The sequence below is a fragment of the Drosophila miranda genome (assembly GCF_003369915.1).
Source record: "Drosophila miranda strain MSH22 chromosome Y unlocalized genomic scaffold, D.miranda_PacBio2.1 Contig_Y1_pilon, whole genome shotgun sequence".
Taxonomy (NCBI): Eukaryota; Metazoa; Arthropoda; class Insecta; order Diptera; family Drosophilidae; genus Drosophila; species Drosophila miranda.
In genome coordinates this window covers 41,038,525-41,060,953 of record NW_022881603.1, presented here as the reverse complement: position 1 = coordinate 41,060,953, position 22,429 = coordinate 41,038,525, and the positions used below count along the sequence as shown (strand labels likewise).

Here is a 22,429-nt window from a genome sequence, read left to right as displayed (position 1 = left end):
GGTATAGCTATGCTTATATAGATAGAATTATTTCGCGCCTCCGCCAGGTGAGACTCTGTTTTTTTGGGGGAAATTCCTGCCCGAATATATATATTCATTATATGTGCATATATACTGAATCTTCATGACCGTTTGACCTCGACACGCTTCAGTGGAATTTTTTTGGCTGTTTATGTTGGGTTTATAACGACGATACGATATGATGATATACCCGAACATACCTACATATATACGAGTCATTTATAGAACGGATTGTTGCGAACATTTGGTGCTCATTGGGGTTGGGGCAAAATCAAAAGCAAAGACAAAAACAACAGCAAGAGTACGATCGGAGAGCTCAAGGTTATTGAATGGTGGAATTAGAATCGAAATCAAAGTGGAAGTGCAAGTGCAAAAGGAAGTGTGGGATTTTTCATTACTTTATTTTATATAGATTAACTTAGGCGTACGAGTATACTTAATTTAAAGGCTGTAAAGGTTCTATAAGCCTTTGCGTTGCTTTTGTGTTGTTTTGTGTGAGTGATTTTTGTTTTGTTTTTGTTGTTGGTGAGGAATATTTTTGTGTTGATGTTTCATATAAATATATATATGTATATATTGTGTTTTTGTGGTGTGTGTTTATATAAAACTAGCATACATATGGATATATCGTGTAGAAAAACCAAAGACAGATGGGGGCATCTATCGTACGTCCATCATCCATCGTCCGTCCGCACAAAATAACCGTTTACTTGCCGAGCAGAATTTTGCGGCCAGCGCCAAGGTTCTGGCCGGCCTGGGTGGCACCCTTGTTGGAGCCAGCCTGGAGACCGACAATGGTCTGGCCGGCCTTCAGCTGCTTCGGTGAAGTCGCGCTTGCACTCATCGGTGGGCTTGGGGCCCAGGAAGGGACCCTTGAAGTCGTCGTGCTTGTAGGTCTACAATGAGATTAAGTCGCGGTTAATTGTATCCACAAAGCAGGAGCAGAGAGTAGGGTTTGCTGGTCAGGGAGTGAAACTTACAGCACGGCCCAGGGCGAAGATGGTGTTGGTGACATTGGCAATGTCCTTCTTCTCGTAGAGATCAACTGTCTGGAAGACATCGATGTCGGGCACACCGTACTCCTTGAGAGCCTTCTGGAAGTTGTTGATGTTCTCCATGAACTTGAACTGGCCGCCCGAGGAGTTGACCTTGGGCACGGCATTGGGGGACAGGATGTTGATCAGCTTGCACAGCACCTGGCCGTCCTTGAGCACATCCTCGTAGGCCTGGCCGGCGGGGAACTTCTCACCAATGATGGACTCCACCCACTCCTGAGCCTCCTTGTCCATCTCGGGATTGCGCTTGCCGGAAATCTATGGGGATCGAGCGAGGATCAAACGAAAACAAACAAAACTTTAGCAATAGCAACATAGGATTTTCTTAATTTTGTTGCACTTTGTATCGTTTTTCTTTTCAGTTCTTTTTATACCCGATACTCAAAATGAGTATTGGAGTATATTAGATTTGTGGTAAAAGTGGATGTGTGTAACGTCCAGAAGGAATCGTTTCCGACCCCATAAAGTATATATATTCTTGATGAGCATCAATAGCCGAGTCGATTGAGCAATTCATTTTTTCTCGCCCTGTCTCTCTCTAACACACACGTAGAATAGGCGGCTTTGCTTCGAGTAAAACATTAGCGCCTAGATCTCAGAGACTACAAAAGCTAGAGCAACCAAATTTGGTATCCACACTCCTAATATATCGGACCGAGACGAGTTTGTTTCAAAATTTTGCCACACCCCCTTCCGCCCCCGCAAAGGACGAAAATCTGGGGATATTCAAAAATCTCAGAGACTATTAAGGCTAGAGTAACCAAATTTGGTATCCGCACTCCTGTTTGATCTATAAAACGTGTATCTCAAAATTTTACCCCACCCCCTTCCACCCACACAAAGGACGAAAATCTGTTGCATCCACAATATTGCACATTCGAGAAAACTAAAAACGCAGAATCATAGATAATGACCATATCTATCAGATTGCTGAATCTGGATCAGATCAGATCATTTTTATAGCCAATAGGAACAAATCAATTTGCAATGGCTACGCAGCGCCCGACGTCACGCTCAGACTGATTTTCTGTCTCTCTCGCACGCACTCTTTGTCGTGTCGTTTAATATTAGCGGCGTCTGCCGCAGGAGAGCCATACTGACTTAGTATCGGGTATAAATGTAGAGTTGCGGTCTCCCCAGCAACTCACAACGTTCCCCCTCGTTTTTTTTGGATTTATTGGAATTATGAATGTTTCTATATAGGATATAAAAGTATAAAGAAAGTATTAGAGAGCGCTGCAATTAGCCAAAACTAATTAGGCAAATATTTAATTTAAGAACATAACGAATTCGGGGCAGCCCGAAGTCCAAAATACTCTTACTAAGTCAAACATGTAAAAAAGAGAGGCAGGATTATAAATCTAACTAATCGTGGCGTAAATACTGGAATATTCCGTCGAATAATCGTAACAAATGATTGAATTTCACTTCTTAATCCTTGGGGGGCTCCAAACGTCCCTACAAAGTGTTTATACTCTCTGCCAACCGTATGACATATGTATAATGTATTTGATTTATTTCTCTTTTAAATAAATGAAGAAATCATGAGATACAGCAGCTGAGGACGCGGAATATGCTGAAATCCGTCTGGCCTTTCTCAGTTTTGGCACTCTCTCATAATTGTTGCACCTGAAATATATTTATTTGAAACACACACATACATATACATTAGGTAGAAGGTATAGCTATGCTTATATAGATAGAATTATTTCGCGCCTCCGCCAGGTGAGACTCTGTTTTTTTGGGGGAAATTCCTGCCCGAATATATATATTCATTATATGTGCATATATACTGAATCTTCATGACCGTTTGACCTCGACACGCTTCAGTGGAATTTTTTTGGCTGTTTATGTTGGGTTTATAACGACGATACGATATGATGATATACCCGAACATACCTACATATATACGAGTCATTTATAGAACGGATTGTTGCGAACATTTGGTGCTCATTGGGGTTGGGGCAAAATCAAAAGCAAAGACAAAAACAACAGCAAGAGTACGATCGGAGAGCTCAAGGTTATTGAATGGTGGAATTAGAATCGAAATCAAAGTGGAAGTGCAAGTGCAAAAGGAAGTGTGGGATTTTTCATTACTTTATTTTATATAGATTAACTTAGGCGTACGAGTATACTTAATTTAAAGGCTGTAAAGGTTCTATAAGCCTTTGCGTTGCTTTTGTGTTGTTTTGTGTGAGTGATTTTTGTTTTGTTTTTGTTGTTGGTGAGGAATATTTTTGTGTTGATGTTTCATATAAATATATATATGTTGTAGTGTATTGACACTCAGACTTAAAAACACGTTGTCTTGAAGATTCTCTTTTATTCTATATCCCTTGGATGGTGTGACCGTATATAGATATTAATATAATACCTAACACGCCTCTCCTTAGATGTTTAATATACATGTCATTTACAAATCTATTTTCTTATAACAATTTGATTTGTGTACTTAATCTAATTAGCGTATATAAAATTTATGTGATTTCGTATTTTTCTTTCTTCTTAATCTGTTTAGTATTTGTTTCAGTGTTTAATTTGTACATAATTTGATTTCATAATTCCTTTCTTTATATTATTTTATTGTTAAATACGCTTTACTACCTTCCCTGCCTCACGTGGTCTCAACTCTCTCCTGGTGGGTGTTGGTTGAGAAACTATTTGTTCATTGTTGGTTTTGGAATTGTCATCTACTGAACAATTGCTTTCGACATCAGGTGTTTTCGCATTAGGCGATGTATGATTGTTAGTGCTTTGGTTTCTAATTTGATCCAGGTGACGTTTTATTTCTCTGTTATTGTTCGCCAAAATACAACAATACGAACGCGGGCCCAGTTGTTGTTTTACAGTTGCCTGAGTCCAGCTTGCTTTGTTAGGATTTTTGTAGTCCCTAACCATAACTTTTTGACCCTTTAAAAATTCTGTGCTTCGTCTACCTTTGTGATTTACAACACACTCAGTCTGTTTTTTATTTATTATGCTTTCGACCGTAGGTGGTTTTAACAACGAAAATCTTGTTTTTAGTGTACGACCAAAAAATAATTTAGCAGGAGATTCGCCCGTAGTACAATGAATCGTATTTCGGTAATCGATCAAAAATCTATTTAAAATTGTATTCAAATCTTGTCTTTCATTAGCCTTTATGTTTGCATATAGTGATTTCTTAACAGTCTTTACAAAATTTTCTGCTTGACCATTAGTCGCTGGATGTCCTGGAGCAGTAAAAATGTGATTAACACCATTGTTTTTCATAAACGTTTTAAAATCATCAGAAGTAAACTGTCGTCCATTGTCACTAACTAACACGTCTGGTAAACCATATCGACAAAATACTTCTCTAAGCTTGTTGATAGTAAACAATGAAGTTATTTCCTTCGTTTTGAATACTTCTGCCCATTTTGTATAAGAATCTATAATAACCAATAAATGAAAACCTCTAATTGGTCCTGCAAAGTCTATGTGTAATCGACTCCAAGCCTTTCCTGTGGATTTCCACGGTATTAACAGACTCTTTTCTGGACTTGATTGTAGTTCCTGACAAGGAATACAATCTCGAATTAATTTCTCAATTTCAGAATCCATGCAAGGCCACCACACATAAGAACGTGCTAACATTTTGGTTTTTACTATTCCCAAATGCGATGCATGAAATTCTGCTAAAATAGCTTGTCTCAGTTTGGTTGGAATTACTACTCTGTGTCCCCATAAGATACAATCATATTCCACTGAAAGTTCATTTGTTTTAGAGATGTAGGCAGAAAACTCGCTGCCTTTTAATCTTGTCTTCGAACCAGTGTTAATTGCCTCACAAACTTTTGATAATATTGGGTCACGTCGTGTTTCACGAGCTATTTCTTTGAAGCTAATTTTGAACACCTTTTCGGACTGTATAAAATGTATGTAATTATAGTCTTCGTTTGGTACAGCCGTTTCCCATTGAGGCATTCTTGAGAGTCCATCTGCTATATTTAAGGTCCCCTTTATGTGTTCAACTGTATATTGAAAACCTGACAAAGTCAGTGCCCATCTTTGCATTCGTGCAGAGGCCATCAATGGAAGTCCTTTCAGGTCTCCAAATATGCTTAGTAATGGTTTGTGATCTGTTCGAAGGATGAACTTGTTTCCTAAAAGATACTGTCTTAATTTACTCACACAGAACACTATAGCCAGGGCCTCTTTCTCGATTGTACTGTAATTATGCTCGCTTTTGGATAATGCTCTTGATACAAATGCTATTGGTTTGATATCTTCATTGCATTTATGTGATAAAACACCTGAAACTGCATGACTGCTAGCATCAGTCGTTAATACTAACGGTTGATCTGGGTTGTAGTGAACTAAAACTTGTTCAGAAGTTACTTCTTTCTTTACCTCTTCATATGCACTCTGACATTCGCGTGTCCAATTAAATTTGGTATTTTTCTTTAATAATGCATATAAAGGACTCATTATCTGAGCGAAATTATTGATAAACTTTGAATAATAATTTACCATGCCTATGAAAGCTCTAAGCTGTGATACGTTTTCCGGAGCCGGTGCAAACAATACACTCGCAACTCTATCATTGTTTTTGCTCAGTCCTATCCTGTCAATTGAAAATCCTAGGTAACAAATTTTGGATTTAAAGAACTCACATTTCTTGTCATTTAATTTAAGTCCAACTGATTTCAGTTTTCTAAGTACCGCTTTTAGGTTTGAAATATGTTCTTGAAGATCTCGTCCTGTAACTGTTATGTCATCTTGATAAACCACAACTCCTCGCATAACCTGAAACAACCCTTCCATTGTTTTTTGAAAAATAGCTGCTGCAGTTTTTATACCAAATGGTAAGCGTTTAACTTTCAATAGTCCAATATGTGTGCTCCAAGTACACAAATTTTGAGATTGCTCATCTAAATTTAGCTGATTGTAAGCATTTGACAGGTCAAGTTTTGAATACAGTGTACCCCCTTCAAGCGCTGCAAAAATGTCGTCTATTCGAGGTAGTGGATACTTTACGTCGACTAAAGACCGGTTTAATGTAACCTTATAGTCACCACAAATTCGTATGTCACCGTTTGGTTTTAAAATCGGTACCAAAGGTGTTGCCCATTCAGAACTAACAACTTGCTCTAAAATTCCATCATCTATGAATTTTCGTAACTGCACTTCAATCTTTTCTTTCCATGCTAATGGTACTGACCTAGGCTTGAAAAATATTGGTTTTGCATCTTCTTTTAATAGTAACGATATCGTATTCGTAGTATATGAACCTAAACGAGGCTCAAAAACTTCAGCAAACTCCGATTTAATCTGTTCTGTAATTACAGAATTTGGTTCATTTACGTACACATTGTTCACCTGCATTAACTCAAAATTAAAAGCTCTCAAAAATGTTCTACCTAGCAAAGGTGGACTCACTGCATTGGTTACAACAACAACAATTTGTTTTTTTAGACCTCGATATTCGATCGTTGCATCGTACTCACCAATAACTTTGATTGAATCTCCATTGTAATCTACATATGGAACTAGACATTTTCTAAGTGGTCTGCTGGTATTTAAGCTTTCGTAAAATGTTTTTGGAACCAATGTGCACGGTGCACCAGTGTCGCAAGCAATTTTCGTTATGTTTCCATCAATTTTTACAGGTAAATAATATACTCCACTAGTTGAGGTTGTATCAACGCTATAGATAGAAAAGTTATAATTATCATTATCAAAATTATTATCAGAATAGGTGTCATGTTTTGTTTGAGATACATAATTTACGGATTTTTTTGATTTATTTTTACAAATGCTCGCCAAGTGACCTATTTTTCCACAGCTGTGACATTTGCATGCCTTATACTTGCAATTGTTTGAGTTATGATTTCGCCAGCCACAGTGTGTGCATGGCTGCTGCTTCTTTTCTCTGCCAGCGTCGCAGTCGTTTTCGCCGTCGCCGTCACCGTCGCTTCTGCCGCCTCTGTAACTCACGTTTCGGTTGCCCTTGAAATGACTTCTGCCGTTGCTCTTTGCTTGATCTCTGTTCTCGCCTCTTTGCCTCTGCCATTGACTAGTCCCGTTCTTTTGATGCATGTAGTTGACGTTGTGTTCTGTCTTCCTTGTGCTGATCTTCGTCTCCATGATCATCGCCTTCTTGAGTGCATCAGCCAGAGTTAGATTTTCGTCTTCTTCACATATTCTTTCATATATAGGGTTGGGAAGGCTCATCACAAATTGGTTTAATACAAACGCTTCCAGATTTGAGCCAAATTTGCATTCCAATGCCAATTGTTTAACTCGAGCATACCACTCCGCTACAGTCTCATCTTCACTTTTTGTGGACATGTGAAATTCTTTTCTTTCTCTGAATATGAGTGTAGGTGGTGTGTAGTGTGTTTTTAAAATTTCACATAATTCTTTGTATGCTTTTGATACGGGTGATACCGGATTGCACAAACTATGTAGTACAGTGTAAGCCGCTGTACCGATCGACTTCAACAAAACTGCCTTTTTTGTGTTTTCCTCTTTCACATTCAATTCGCACAAATGTATGTCGAATTTTTCCTTCCAAATGCAGAACGTTTCTTGGTGTGGCGAAAACTCAGCAATTGTTGCCATTTGATAGAATGTTGGTGCTTCATTTTTCGTCATGTTGCTATTCATATATTATATGCACTTTTAACATGTGTATGTATATTAATACGTTTTATTTTATCCTCGTCGCCAATTATGTAGTGTATTGACACTCAGACTTAAGCACGCGTTGTCTTCAAGATTCTCTTTTATTCTATATCCCTTGGATGGTGTGACCGTATATAGATATTAATATAATACCTAACATATGTATATATTGTGTTTTTGTGGTGAGTGTTTATATAAAACTAGCATACATATGGATATATCGTGTAGAAAAACCAAAGACAGATGGGGGCATCTATCGTACGTCCATCATCCATCGTCCGTCCGCACTAAATAACCGTTTACTTGCCGAGCAGAATTTTGCGGCCAGCGCCAAGGTTCTGGCCGGCCTGGGTGGCACCCTTGTTGGAGCCAGCCTGGAGACCGACAATGGTCTGGCCGGCCTTCAGCTGCTCGTCGGTGAAGTCGCGCTTGCACTCATCGGCGGGCTTGGGGCCCAGGAAGGGACCCTTGAAGTCGTCGTGCTTGTAGGTCTACAATGAGATTAAGTCGCGGTTAATTGTATCCACAAAGCAGGAGCAGAGAGTAGGGTTTGCTGGTCAGGGAGTGAAACTTACAGCACGGCCCAGGGCGAAGATGGTGTTGGTGACATTGGCAATGTCCTTCTTCTCGTAGAGATCAACTGTCTGGAAGACATCGATGTCGGGCACACCGTACTCCTTGAGAGCCTTCTGGAAGTTGTTGATGTTCTCCATGAACTTGAACTGGCCGCCCGAGGAGTTGACCTTGGGCACGGCATTGGGGGACAGGATGTTGATCAGCTTGCACAGCACCTGGCCGTCCTTGAGCACATCCTCGTAGGCCTGGCCGGCGGGGAACTTCTCACCAATGATGGACTCCACCCACTCCTGAGCCTCCTTGTCCATCTCGGGATTGCGCTTGCCGGAAATCTATGGGGATCGAGCGAGGATCAAACGAAAACAAACAAAACTTTAGCAATAGCAACATAGGATTTTCTTAATTTTGTTGCACTTTGTATCGTTTTTCTTTTCAGTTCTTTTTATACCCGATACTCAAAATGAGTATTGGAGTATATTAGATTTGTGGTAAAAGTGGATGTGTGTAACGTCCAGAAGGAATCGTTTCCGACCCCATAAAGTATATATATTCTTGATGAGCATCAATAGCCGAGTCGATTGAGCCATGTCTGTCTGTCCGTCTGTCCGTCCGTCCGTCTGTCCGTCCCCTTCAGCGCCTAGTGCTCAAAGACTATAAGAGCTAGAGCAACGATGTCTTGGACCCAGACTTCTGTGATATGTCACTGCTACAAAAATATTTCAAAACTTCGCCCCGCCCACTTCGTAGAGAATGACCACAACTTTTAGACTGCAGAATTTGAATTGGATCGTATTATTATTATAGCCAGCATCAAGTAAACAATTTCATTTTTTCTCGCCCTGTCTCTCTCTAACACACACGTAGCATAGGCGGCTTTGCTTAGAGTAAAACATTAGCGCCTAGATCTCAGAGACTACAAAAGCTAGAGCAACCAAATTTGGTATCCACACTCCTAATATATCGGATCGAGACGACTTTGTTTCAAAATTTCGCCACACCCCTTCCGCCCCCGCAAAGGACGAAAATCTGGGGATATTAAAAAATCTCAGAGACTATTAAGGCTAGAGTAACCAAATTTGGTATCCGCACTCCTGTTTGATCTATAAAACGTGTATCTCAAAAATTTACCCCACCCCCTTCCGCCCACACAAAGGACGAAAATCTGTTGCATCCACAATATTGCACATTCGAGAAAACTAAAAACGCAGAATCATAGATAATGACCATATCTATCAGATTGCTGAATCTGGATCAGATCAGATCATTTTTATAGCCAATAGGAACAAATCAATTTGCAATGGCTACGCAGCGCCCGACGTCACGCTCAGACTGATTTTCTGTCTCTCTCGCACGCACTCTTTGTCGTGTCGTAATATTAGCGGCGTGTGCCGGAGCAGAGCCATACTGACTTAGTATCGGGTATAACTGTAGAGTTGCGGTGTCCGCAGCAACTCACAACGTTCCCCTCGTTTTGGCTGTTTATGTTTGGTTTATAACGACGATTCGATATGCTGATATACCCGAACATACCTACATATATACGAGTCATTTATAGAACGGATTGTTGCGAACATTTGGTGCTCATTGGGGTTGGGGCAAAATCAAAAGCAAAGACAAAAACAACAGCAAGAGTACGATCGGAGAGCTCAAGGTTATTGAATGGTGGAATTAGAATCGAAATCAAAGTGGAAGTGCAAGTGCAAAAGGAAGTGTGGGATTTTTCATTACTTTATTTTATATAGATTAACTTAGGCGTACGAGTATACTTAATTTAAAGGCTGTAAAGGTTCTATAAGCTTTTGCGTTGCTTTTGTGTTGTTTTGTGTGAGTGATTTTGTTATACTCAAAATGAGTATTGGGGTATATTAGATTTGTGGTAAAAGTGGATGTGTGTAACGTCCAGAAGGAATCGTTTCCGACCCCATAAAGTATATATATTCTTGATCAGCATCAATAGCTGAGTCGATTGAGCCCTGTCTGTCTGTCCGTCTGTCCGTCCGTCCGTCCGTCCGTCCGTCCGTCCGTCCGTCCGTCCCCTTCAGCGCCTAGTGCTCAAAGACTATAAGAGCTAGAGCAACGATGTTTTGGATCCAGACATCTGTGATATGTCACTGCTACAGAAATATTTCAAAACTTTGCCCCGCCCACTTCCGCCCCCACAAAGGACGAAAATCTGTGGCATCCACATTTTTAAAGATACGATAAAACCAAAAACGCAGAATGGTAGAAGATGACTATATGTTCTAGAGTGTAAAATCTTAACCAGATCGTATAATTATTATAGCCAGAATCAAGAAAACAATTTCATTCTTTCTCGCTCTGTCTCTCTCTAACACACAGGTTTCATGGTCGGCTTTGACAATTGCAAAATATGAGTTCAAGGATCTCAGAACCTATAAGAGCCAGAGAAACCAAATTTGGTATCCACACTCCTGTGATATCGGACCTTGACCGTTTTGTGTCCAAATTTCGCCACACCCCCTTCCGCCCCCGCAAAGGACGAAAATCTGGGGAATGCACAAATCTCAGAGACTATTAAGGCTAGAGTAACCAAATTTGGTATCCGCACTCCTGTTTGATCTTACTATAAAACGTGTATCTCAAAATTTTACCTCACCCCCTTCCGCCCACACAAAGGACGAAAATCTGTTGCATCCACAATATTGCAGATTCGAGAAAACTAAAAACGCAGAATCATAGATAATGACCATATCTATCAGATTGCTGAATCTGGATCAGATCAGATCATTTTTATAGCCAATAGGAACAAATCAATTTGCAGTGGCTACGCAGCGCCCGACGTCACGCTCAGACTGATTTTCTGTCTCTCTCGCACGCACTCTTTGTCGTGTGGTTCAATATTAGCGGCGTCTTCCGCAGGAGGGCCATACTGACTTAGTATCGGGTATAACTGTAGAGTTGCGGTGTACGCAGCAACTCACAACGTTCCCCCTCGTTTTTTGTTTTGTTTTTGTTGTTGGTGAGGAATATTTTTGTGTTGATGTTTCATATAAATATATATATGTATATATTGTGTTTTTGTGGTGTGTGTTTATATAAAACTAGCATACATATGGATATATCGTGTAGAAAAACCAAAGACAGATGGGGGCATCTATCGTACGTCCATCATTCATCGTCCGTCCGCACAAAATAACCGCTTACTTGCCGAGCAGAATTTTGCGGCCAGCGCCAAGGTTCTGGCCGGCCTGGGTGGCACCCTTGTTGGAGCCAGCCTGGAGACCGACAATGGTCTGGCCGGCCTTCAGCTGCTCGTCGGTGAAGTCGCGCTTGCACTCATCGGCGGGCTTGGGGCGCAGGAAGGGACCCTTGAAGTCGTCGTGCTTGTAGGTCTACAATGAGATTAAGTCGAGGTTAATTGTATCCACAAAGCAGGAGCAGAGAGTAGGGTTTCCTGGTCAGGGAGTGAAACTTACAGCACGGCCCAGGGCGAAGATGGTGTTGGTGACATTGGCAATGTCCTTCTTCTCGTAGAGATCAACTGTCTGGAAGACATCGATGTCGGGCACACCGTACTCCTTGAGAGCCTTCTGGAAGTTGTTGATGTTCTCCATGAACTTGAACTGGCCGCCCGAGGAGTTGACCTTGGGCACGGCATTGGGGGACAGGATGTTGATCAGCTTGCACAGCACCTGGCCGTCCTTGAGCACATCCTCGTAGGCCTGGCCGGCGGGGAACTTCTCACCAATGGACTCCACCCACTCCTGAGCCTCCTTGTCCATCTCGGGATTGCGCTTGCCGGAAATCTATGGTGATCGAGCGAGGATCAAACGAAAACAAACAAAACTTTAGCAATAGCAACATAGGTTTTTCTTAATTTTGTTGCACTTTGTATCGTTTTTCTTTTCAGTTCTTTTTATACCCGATACTCAAAATGAGTATTGGAGTATATTAGATTTGTGGTAAAAGTGGATGTGTGTAACGTCCAGAAGGAATCGTTTCCGACCCCATAAAGTATATATATTCTTGATGAGCATCAATAGCCGAGTCGATTGAGCCATGTCTGTCTGTCCGTCTGTCCGTCCGTCCGTCTGTCCGTCCGTCTGTCCGTCCCCTTCAGCGCCTAGTGCTCAAAGACTATAAGAGCTAGAGCAACGATGTTTTGGACCCAGACTTCTGTGATATGTCACTGCTACAAAAATATTTCAAAACTTCGCCCCGCCCACTTCGTAGAGAATGACCACATCTTTTAGACTGCAGAATTTGAATTGGATCGTATTATTATTATAGCCAGCATCAAGAAAACAATTTCATTTTTTCTCGCCCTGTCTCTCTCTAACACACACGTAGCATAGGCGGCTTTGCTTAGAGTAAAACATTAGCGCCTAGATCTCAGAGACTACAAAAGCTAGAGCAACCAAATTTGGTATCCACACTCCTAATATATCGGACCGAGACGAGTTTGTTTCAAAATTTCGCCACACCCCCTTCCGCCCCCGCAAAGGACGAAAATCTGGGGATATTCAAAAATCTCAGAGACTATTAAGGCTAGAGTAACCAAATTTGGTATCCGCACTCCTGTTTGATCTATAAAACGTGTATCTCAAAATTTTACCCCACCCCCTTCCACCCACACAAAGGACGAAAATCTGTTGCATCCACAATATTGCACATTCGAGAAAACTAAAAACGCAGAATCATAGATAATGACCATATCTATCAGATTGCTGAATCTGGATCAGATCAGATCATTTTTATAGCCAATAGGAACAAATCAATTTGCAATGGCTACGCAGCGCCCGACGTCACGCTCAGACTGATTTTCTGTCTCTCTCGCACGCACTCTTTGTCGTGTCGTTTAATATTAGCGGCGTCTGCCGCAGGAGAGCCATACTGACTTAGTATCGGGTATAAATGTAGAGTTGCGGTCTCCCCAGCAACTCACAACGTTCCCCCTCGTTTTTTTTGGATTTATTGGAATTATGAATGTTTCTATATAGGATATAAAAGTATAAAGAAAGTATTAGAGAGCGCTGCAATTAGCCAAAACTAATTAGGCAAATATTTAATTTAAGAACATAACGAATTCGGGGCAGCCCGAAGTCCAAAATACTCTTACTAAGTCAAACATGTAAAAAAGAGAGGCAGGATTATAAATCTAACTAATCGTGGCGTAAATACTGGAATATTCCGTCGAATAATCGTAACAAATGATTGAATTTCACTTCTTAATCCTTGGGGGCTCCAAACGTCCCTACAAAGTGTTTATACTCTCTGCCAACCGTATGACATATGTATAATGTATTTGATTTATTTCTCTTTTAAATAAATGAAGAAATCATGAGATACAGCAGCTGAGGACGCGGAATATGCTGAAATCCGTCTGGCCTTTCTCAGTTTTGGCACTCTCTCATAATTGTTGCACCTGAAATATATTTATTTGAAACACACACATACATATACATTAGGTAGAAGGTATAGCTATGCTTATATAGATAGAATTATTTCGCGCCTCCGCCAGGTGAGACTCTGTTTTTTTGGGGGAAATTCCTGCCCGAATATATATATTCATTATATGTGCATATATACTGAATCTTCATGACCGTTTGACCTCGACACGCTTCAGTGGAATTTTTTTGGCTGTTTATGTTGGGTTTATAACGACGATACGATATGATGATATACCCGAACATACCTACATATATACGAGTCATTTATAGAACGGATTGTTGCGAACATTTGGTGCTCATTGGGGTTGGGGCAAAATCAAAAGCAAAGACAAAAGCAAGAGTACGATCGGAGAGCTCAAGGTTATTGAATGGTGGAATTAGAATCGAAATCAAAGTGGAAGTGCAAGTGCAAAAGGAAGTGTGGGATTTTTCATTACTTTATTTTATATAGATTAACTTAGGCGTACGAGTATACTTAATTTAAAGGCTGTAAAGGTTCTATAAGCTTTTGCGTTGCTTTTGTGTTGTTTTGTGTGAGTGATTTTGTTATACTCAAAATGAGTATTGGGGTATATTAGATTTGTGGTAAAAGTGGATGTGTGTAACGTCCAGAAGGAATCGTTTCCGACTCCATAAAGTATATATATTCTTGATCAGCATCAATAGCTGAGTCGATTGAGCCCTGTCTGTCTGTCCGTCTGTCCGTCCGTCCGTCCGTCCGTCCGTCCGTCCGTCCGTCCGTCCCCTTCAGCGCCTAGTGCTCAAAGACTATAAGAGCTAGAGCAACGATGTTTTGGATCCAGACATCTGTGATATGTCACTGCTACAGAAATATTTCAAAACTTTGCCCCGCCCACTTCCGCCCCCACAAAGGACGAAAATCTGTGGCATCCACATTTTTAAAGATACGATAAAACCAAAAACGCAGAATGGTAGAAGATGACTATATGTTCTAGAGTGTAAAATCTTAACCAGATCGTATAATTATTATAGCCAGAATCAAGAAAACAATTTCATTCTTTCTCGCTCTGTCTCTCTCTAACACACAGATTTCATGGTCGGCTTTGACAATTGCAAAATATGAGTTCAAGGATCTCAGAACCTATAAGAGCCAGAGAAACCAAATTTGGTATCTACACTCCTGTGATATCGGACCTTGACCGTTTCGTGTCCAAATTTCGCCACACCACCTTCCGCCCCCGCAAAGGACGAAAATCTGGGGCATCCACAAATCTCAGAGACTATTAAGGCTAGAGTAACCAAATTTGGTATCCGCACTCCTGTTTGATCTTACTATAAAACGTGTATCTCAAAATTTCGCCTAACCCCCTTCCGCCCACACAAAAGACGAAAATCTGTTGCATCCACAATATTGCAGATTCGAGAAAACTAAAAACGCAGAATCATAGATAATGACCATATCTGTCAGATTGCTGAATCTGGATCAGATCAGATCATTTTTATAGCCAATAGGAACAAATCAATTTGCAGTGGCTACGCAGCGCCCGACGTCACGCTCAGACTGATTTTCTGTCTCTCTCGCACGCACTCTTTGTCGTGTGGTTCAATATTAGCGGCGTCTGCCGCAGGAGGGCCATACTGACTTAGTATCGGGTATAACTGTAGAGTTGCGGTGTACGCAGCAACTCACAACGTTCCCCCTCGTTTTTTGTTTTGTTTTTGTTGTTGGTGAGGAATATTTTTGTGTTGATGTTTCATATAAATATATATATGTATATATTGTGTTTTTGTGGTGTGTGTTTATATAAAACTAGCATACATATGGATATATCGTGTAGAAAAACCAAAGACAGATGGGGGCATCTATCGTACGTCCATCATCCATCGTCCGTCCGCACAAAATAACCGCTTACTTGCCGAGCAGAATTTTGCGGCCAGCGCCAAGGTTCTGGCCGGGCTGGGTGGCCCCCTTGTTGGAGCCAGCCTGGAGACCGACAATGGTCTGGCCGGCCTTCAGCTGCTCGTCGGTGAAGTCGCGCTTGCACTCATCGGCGGGCTTGGGGCCCAGGAAGGGACCCTTGAAGTCGTCGTGCTTGTAGGTCTACAATGAGATTAAGTCGAGGTTAATTGTATCCACAAAGCAGGAGAAGAGAGTAGGGTTTCCTGGTCAGGGAGTGAAACTTACAGCACGGCCCAGGGCGAAGATGGTGTTGGTGACATTGGCAATGTCCTTCTTCTCGTAGAGATCAACTGTCTGGAAGACATCGATGTCGGGCACACCGTACTCCTTGAGAGCCTTCTGGAAGTTGTTGATGTTCTCCATGAACTTGAACTGGCCGCCCGAGGAGTTGACCTTGGGCACGGCATTGGGGGACAGGATGTTGATCAGCTTGCACAGCACCTGGCCGTCCTTGAGCACATCCTCGTAGGCCTAGCCGGCGGGGAACTTCTCACCAATGATGGACTCCACCCACTCCTGAGCCTCCTTGTCCATCTCGGGATTGCGCTTGCCGGAAATCTATGGGGATCGAGCGAGGATCAAACGAAAACAAACAAAACTTTAGCAATAGCAACATAGGATTTTCTTAATTTTGTTGCACTTTGTATCGTTTTTCTTTTCAGTTCTTTTTATACCCGATACTCAAAATGAGTATTGGAGTATATTAGATTTGTGGTAAAAGTGGATGTGTGTAACGTCCAGAAGGAATCGTTTCCGACCCCATAAAGTATATATATTCTTGATGAGCATCAATAGCCGAGTCGATTGAGCCATGTCTGTCTGTCCGTCTGTCCGTCCGTCCGTCTGTCCGTCCCCTTCAGCGCCTAGTGCTCAAAGACTATAAGAGCTAGAGCAACGATGTCTTGGACCCAGACTTCTGTGATATGTCACTGCTACAAAAATATTTCAAAACTTCGCCCCGCCCACTTCGTAGAGAATGACCACATCTTTTAGACTGCAGAATTTGAATTGGATCGTATTATTATTATAGCCAGCATCAAGAAAACAATTTCATTTTTTCTCGCCCTGTCTCTCTCTAACACACACGTAGCATAGGCGGCTTTGCTTAGAGTAAAACATTAGCGCCTAGATCTCAGAGACTACAAAAGCTAGAGCAACCAAATTTGGTATCCACACTCCTAATATATCGGACCGAGACGAGTTTGTTTCAAAATTTCGCCACACCCCCTTCCGCCCCCGCAAAGGACGACAATCTGGGGATATTCAAAAATCTCAGAGACTATTAAGGCTAGAGTAACCAAATTTGGTATCCGCACTCCTGTTTGATCTATAAAACGTGTATCTCAAAATTTTACCCCACCCCCTTCCACCCACACAAAGGACGAAAATCTGTTGCACCCACAATATTGCACATTCGAGAAAACTAAAAACGCAGAATCATAGATAATGACCATATCTATCAGATTGCTGAATCTGGATCAGATCAGATCATTTTTATAGCCAATAGGAACAAATCAATTTGCAATGGCTACGCAGCGCCCGACGTCACGCTCAGACTGATTTTCTGTCTCTCTCGCACGCACTCTTTGTCGTGTCGTTTAATATTAGCGGCGTCTGCCGCAGGAGAGCCATACTGACTTAGTATCGGGTATAAATGTAGAGTTGCGGTCTCCCCAGCAACTCACAACGTTCCCCCTCGTTTTTTTTGGATTTATTGGAATTATGAATGTTTCTATATAGGATATAAAAGTATAAAGAAAGTATTAGAGAGCGCTGCAATTAGCCAAAACTAATTAGGCAAATATTTAATTTAAGAACATAACGAATTCGGGGCAGCCCGAAGTCCAAAATACTCTTACTAAGTCAAACATGTAAAAAAGAGAGGCAGGATTATAAATCTAACTAATCGTGGCGTAAATACTGGAATATTCCGTCGAATAATCGTAACAAATGATTGAATTTCACTTCTTAATCCTTGGGGGGCTCCAAACGTCCCTACAAAGTGTTTATACTCTCTGCCAACCGTATGACATATGTATAATGTATTTGATTTATTTCTCTTTTAAATAAATGAAGAAATCATGAGATACAGCAGCTGAGGACGCGGAATATGCTGAAATCCGTCTGGCCTTTCTCAGTTTTGGCACTCTCTCATAATTGTTGCACCTGAAATATATTTATTTGAAACACACACATACATATACATTAGGTAGAAGGTATAGCTATGCTTATATAGATAGAATTATTTCGCGCCTCCGCCAGGTGAGACTCTGTTTTTTTGGGGGAAATTCCTGCCCGAATATATATATTCATTATATGTGCATATATACTGAATCTTCATGACCGTTTGACCTCGACACGCTTCAGTGGAATTTTTTTGGCTGTTTATGTTGGGTTTATAACGACGATACGATATGATGATATACCCGAACATACCTACATATATACGAGTCATTTATAGAACGGATTGTTGCGAACATTTGGTGCTCATTGGGGTTGGGGCAAAATCAAAAGCAAAGACAAAAGCAAGAGTACGATCGGAGAGCTCAAGGTTATTGAATGGTGGAATTAGAATCGAAATCAAAGTGGAAGTGCAAGTGCAAAAGGAAGTGTGGGATTTTTCATTACTTTATTTTATATAGATTAACTTAGGCGTACGAGTATACTTAATTTAAAGGCTGTAAAGGTTCTATAAGCTTTTGCGTTGCTTTTGTGTTGTTTTGTGTGAGTGATTTTGTTATACTCAAAATGAGTATTGGGGTATATTAGATTTGTGGTAAAAGTGGATGTGTGTAACGTCCAGAAGGAATCGTTTCCGACCCCATAAAGTATATATATTCTTGATCAGCATCAATAGCTGAGTCGATTGAGCCCTGTCTGCCTGTCCGTCTGTCCGTCCGTCCGTCCGTCCGTCCGTCCCTTCAGCGCCTAGTGCTCAAAGACTATAAGAGCTAGAGCAACGATGTTTTGGATCCAGACATCTGTGATATGTCACTGCTACAGAAATATTTCAAAACTTTGCCCCGCCCACTTCCGCCCCCACAAAGGACGAAAATCTGTGGCATCCACATTTTTAAAGATACGATAAAACCAAAAACGCAGAATGGTAGAAGATGACTATATGTTCTAGAGTGTAAAATCTTAACCAGATCGTATAATTATTATAGCCAGAATCAAGAAAACAATTTCATTCTTTCTCGCTCTGTCTCTCTCTAACACACAGATTTCATGGTCGGCTTTGACAATTGCAAAATATGAGTTCAAGGATCTCAGAACCTATAAGAGCCAGAGAAACCAAATTTGGTATCTACACTCCTGTGATATCGGACCTTGACCGTTTCGTGTCCAAATTTCGCCACACCCCCTTCCGCCCCCGCAAAGGACGAAAATCTGGGGATATTCAAAAATCTCAGAGACTATTAAGGCTAGAGTAACCAAATTTGGTATCCGCACTCCTGTTTGATCTATAAAACGTGTATCTCAAAATTTTACCCCACCCCCTTCCACCCACACAAAGGACGAAAATCTGTTGCATCCACAATATTGCACATTCGAGAAAACTAAAAACGCAGAATCATAGATAATGACCATATCTATCAGATTGCTGAATCTGGATCAGATCAGATCATTTTTATAGCCAATAGGAACAAATCAATTTGCAGTGGCTACGCAGCGCCCGACGTCACGCTCAGACTGATTTTCTGTCTCTCTCGCACGCACTCTTTGTCGTGTGGTTCAATATTAGCGGCGTCTGCCGCAGGAGGGCCATACTGACTTAGTATCGGGTATAACTGTAGAGTTGCGGTGTACGCAGCAACTCACAACGTTCCCCCTCGTTTTTTGTTTTGTTTTTGTTGTTGGTGAGGAATATTTTTGTGTTGATGTTTCATATAAATATATATATGTATATATTGTGTTTTTGTGGTGTGTGTTTATATAAAACTAGCATACATATGTATATATCGTGTAGAAAAACCAAAGACAGATGGGGGCATCTATCGTACGTCCATCATCCATCGTCCGTCCGCACAAAATAACCGCTTACTTGCCGAGCAGAATTTTGCGGCCAGCGCCAAGGTTCTGGCCGGCCTGGGTGGCACCCTTGTTGGAGCCAGCCTGGAGACCGACAATGGTCTGGCCGGCCTTCAGCTGCTCGTCGGTGAAGTCGCGCTTGCACTCATCGGCGGGCTTGGGGCCCAGGAAGGGACCCTTGAAGTCGTCGTGCTTGTAGGTCTACAATGAGATTAAGTCGAGGGTAATTGTATCCACAAAGCAGGAGCAGAGAGTAGGGTTTCCTGGTCAGGGAGTGAAACTTACAGCACGGCCCAGGGCGAAGATGGTGTTGGTGACATTGGCAATGTCCTTCTTCTCGTAGAGATCAACTGTCTGGAAGACATCGATGTCGGGCACACCGTACTCCTTGAGAGCCTTCTGGAAGTTGTTGATGTTCTCCATGAACTTGAACTGGCCGCCCGAGGAGTTGACCTTGGGCACGGCATTGGGGGACAGGATGTTGATCAGCTTGCACAGCACCTGGCCGTCCTTGAGCACATCCTCGTAGGCCTAGCCGGCGGGGAACTTCTCACCAATGATGGACTCCACCCACTCCTGAGCCTCCTTGTCCATCTCGGGATTGCGCTTGCCGGAAATCTATGGGGATCGAGCGAGGATCAAACGAAAACAAACAAAACTTTAGCAATAGCAACATAGGATTTTCTTAATTTTGTTGCACTTTGTATCGTTTTTCTTTTCAGTTCTTTTTATACCCGATACTCAAAATGAGTATTGGAGTATATTAGATTTGTGGTAAAAGTGGATGTGTGTAACGTCCAGAAGGAATCGTTTCCGACCCCATAAAGTATATATATTCTTGATGAGCATCAATAGCCGAGTCGATTGAGCCATGTCTGTCTGTCCGTCTGTCCGTCCGTCCGTCTGTCCGTCCCCTTCAGCGCCTAGTGCTCAAAGACTATAAGAGCTAGAGCAACGATGTCTTGGACCCAGACTTCTGTGATATGTCACTGCTACAAAAATATTTCAAAACTTCGCCCCGCCCACTTCGTAGAGAATGACCACATCTTTTAGACTGCAGAATTTGAATTGGATCGTATTATTATTATAGCCAGCATCAAGAAAACAATTTCATTTTTTCTCGCCCTGTCTCTCTCTAACACACACGTAGCATAGGCGGCTTTGCTTAGAGTAAAACATTAGCGCCTAGATCTCAGAGACTACAAAAGCTAGAGCAACCAAATTTGGTATCCACACTCCTAATATATCGGACCGAGACGAGTTTGTTTCAAAATTTCGCCACACCCCCTTCCGCCCCGCAAAGGACGAAAATCTGGGGATATTCAAAAATCTCAGAGACTATTAAGGCTAGAGTAACCAAATTTGGTATCCGCACTCCTGTTTGATCTATAAAACGTGTATCTCAAAATTTTACCCCACCCCCTTCCACCCACACAAAGGACGAAAATCTGTTGCATCCACAATATTGCACATTCGAGAAAACTAAAAACGCAAAATTATAGATAATGACCATATCTATCAGATTGCTGAATCTGGATCAGATCAGATCATTTTTATAGCCAATAGGAACAAATCAATTTGCAGTGGCTACGCAGCGCCCGACGTCACGCTCAGACTGATTTTCTGTCTTTCTCGCTCGCACTCTTTGTCGTGTCGTTTAATATTAGCGGCGTCTGCCGGAGGAGAGCCATACTGACTTAGTATCGGGTATAACTGTAGAGTTGCGGTGTCCGCAGCAACTCACAACGTTCCCCCTCGTTTTGGCTGTTTATGTTTGGTTTATAACGACGATACGATATGATGATATACCCGAACATACCTACATATATACGAGTCATTTATAGAACGGATTGTTGCTTCGCCCCGCCCACTTCGTAGAGAATGACCACATCGTTTAGACTGCAGAATTTGAATTGGATCGTATTATTATTATAGCCAGCATCAAGAAAACAATTTCATTTTTTCTCGCCCTGTCTCTCTCTAACACACACGTAGCATAGGCGGCTTTGCTTAGAGTAAAACATTAGCGCCTAGATCTCAGAGACTACAAAAGCTAGAGCAACCAAATTTGGTATCCACACTCCTAATATATCGGATCGAGACGAGTTTGTTTCAAAATTTCGCCACACCACCTTCCGCCCCCGCAAAGGACGAAAATCTGGGGATATTCAAAAATCTCAGAGACTATTAAGGCTAGAGTAACCAAATTTGGTATCCGCACTCCTGTCTGATCTTACTATAAAACGTGTATCTCAAAATTTTACCCCACCCCCTTCCGCCCACACAAAGGACGAAAATCTGTTGCATCCACAATATTGCACATTCGAGAAAACTAAAAACGCAAAATTATAGATAATGACCATATCTATCAGATTGCTGAATCTGGATCAGATCAGATCATTTTTATAGCCAATAGGAACAAATCAATTTGCAGTGGCTACGCAGCGCCCGACGTCACGCTCAGACTGATTTTCTGTCTTTCTCGCACGCACTCTTTGTCGTGTCGTTTAATATTAGCGGCGTCTGCCGGAGGAGAGCCATACTGACTTAGTATCGGGTATAACTGTAGAGTTGCGGTGTCCGCAGCAACTCACAACGTTCCCCCTCGTTTAAAAAATACATTTTTTCCTTTTGCATTTTCTTTATTTTTCCACAATTGGTATTCACCTTGGCACGAACAGCACGTTCAAGAGACATTTTGTGTTGTGTTTTTGGGGGCGTTGGGTTATGTTCTTCTCTAAAGCCTGGGCAAGCTAACACTGATG

At 41.6% G+C, this 22,429-nt stretch overlaps 2 protein-coding genes and 3 pseudogenes across 2 annotated transcripts; all 5 read right to left on the bottom strand.

Moving 5' to 3' along the window:
• Positions 1 to 401: 401 nt before the first annotated feature.
• On the bottom strand, positions 402 to 7,992 carry LOC117191678 (annotated as a pseudogene).
• Positions 7,895 to 11,430, bottom strand: LOC117191677 (muscle-specific protein 20-like). Its single transcript, XM_033396480.1, has 3 exons — positions 11,425 to 11,430; positions 8,300 to 8,632; positions 7,895 to 8,215 (listed from the first exon to the last, which is right to left on the bottom strand). Exons 1-3 carry the CDS (start codon positions 11,428 to 11,430, stop codon positions 8,024 to 8,026), a joined length of 531 nt encoding a protein of 176 aa, XP_033252371.1. The 3' UTR covers positions 7,895 to 8,023.
• On the bottom strand, positions 11,341 to 15,550 carry LOC117191676 (muscle-specific protein 20-like). Its single transcript, XM_033396479.1, has 3 exons — positions 15,545 to 15,550; positions 11,738 to 12,067; positions 11,341 to 11,653 (listed from the first exon to the last, which is right to left on the bottom strand). Exons 1-3 carry the CDS (start codon positions 15,548 to 15,550, stop codon positions 11,462 to 11,464), a joined length of 528 nt encoding a protein of 175 aa, XP_033252370.1. The 3' UTR covers positions 11,341 to 11,461.
• LOC117191675 lies at positions 15,461 to 19,642 on the bottom strand (annotated as a pseudogene).
• On the bottom strand, positions 19,642 to 22,429 carry LOC117191787 (annotated as a pseudogene).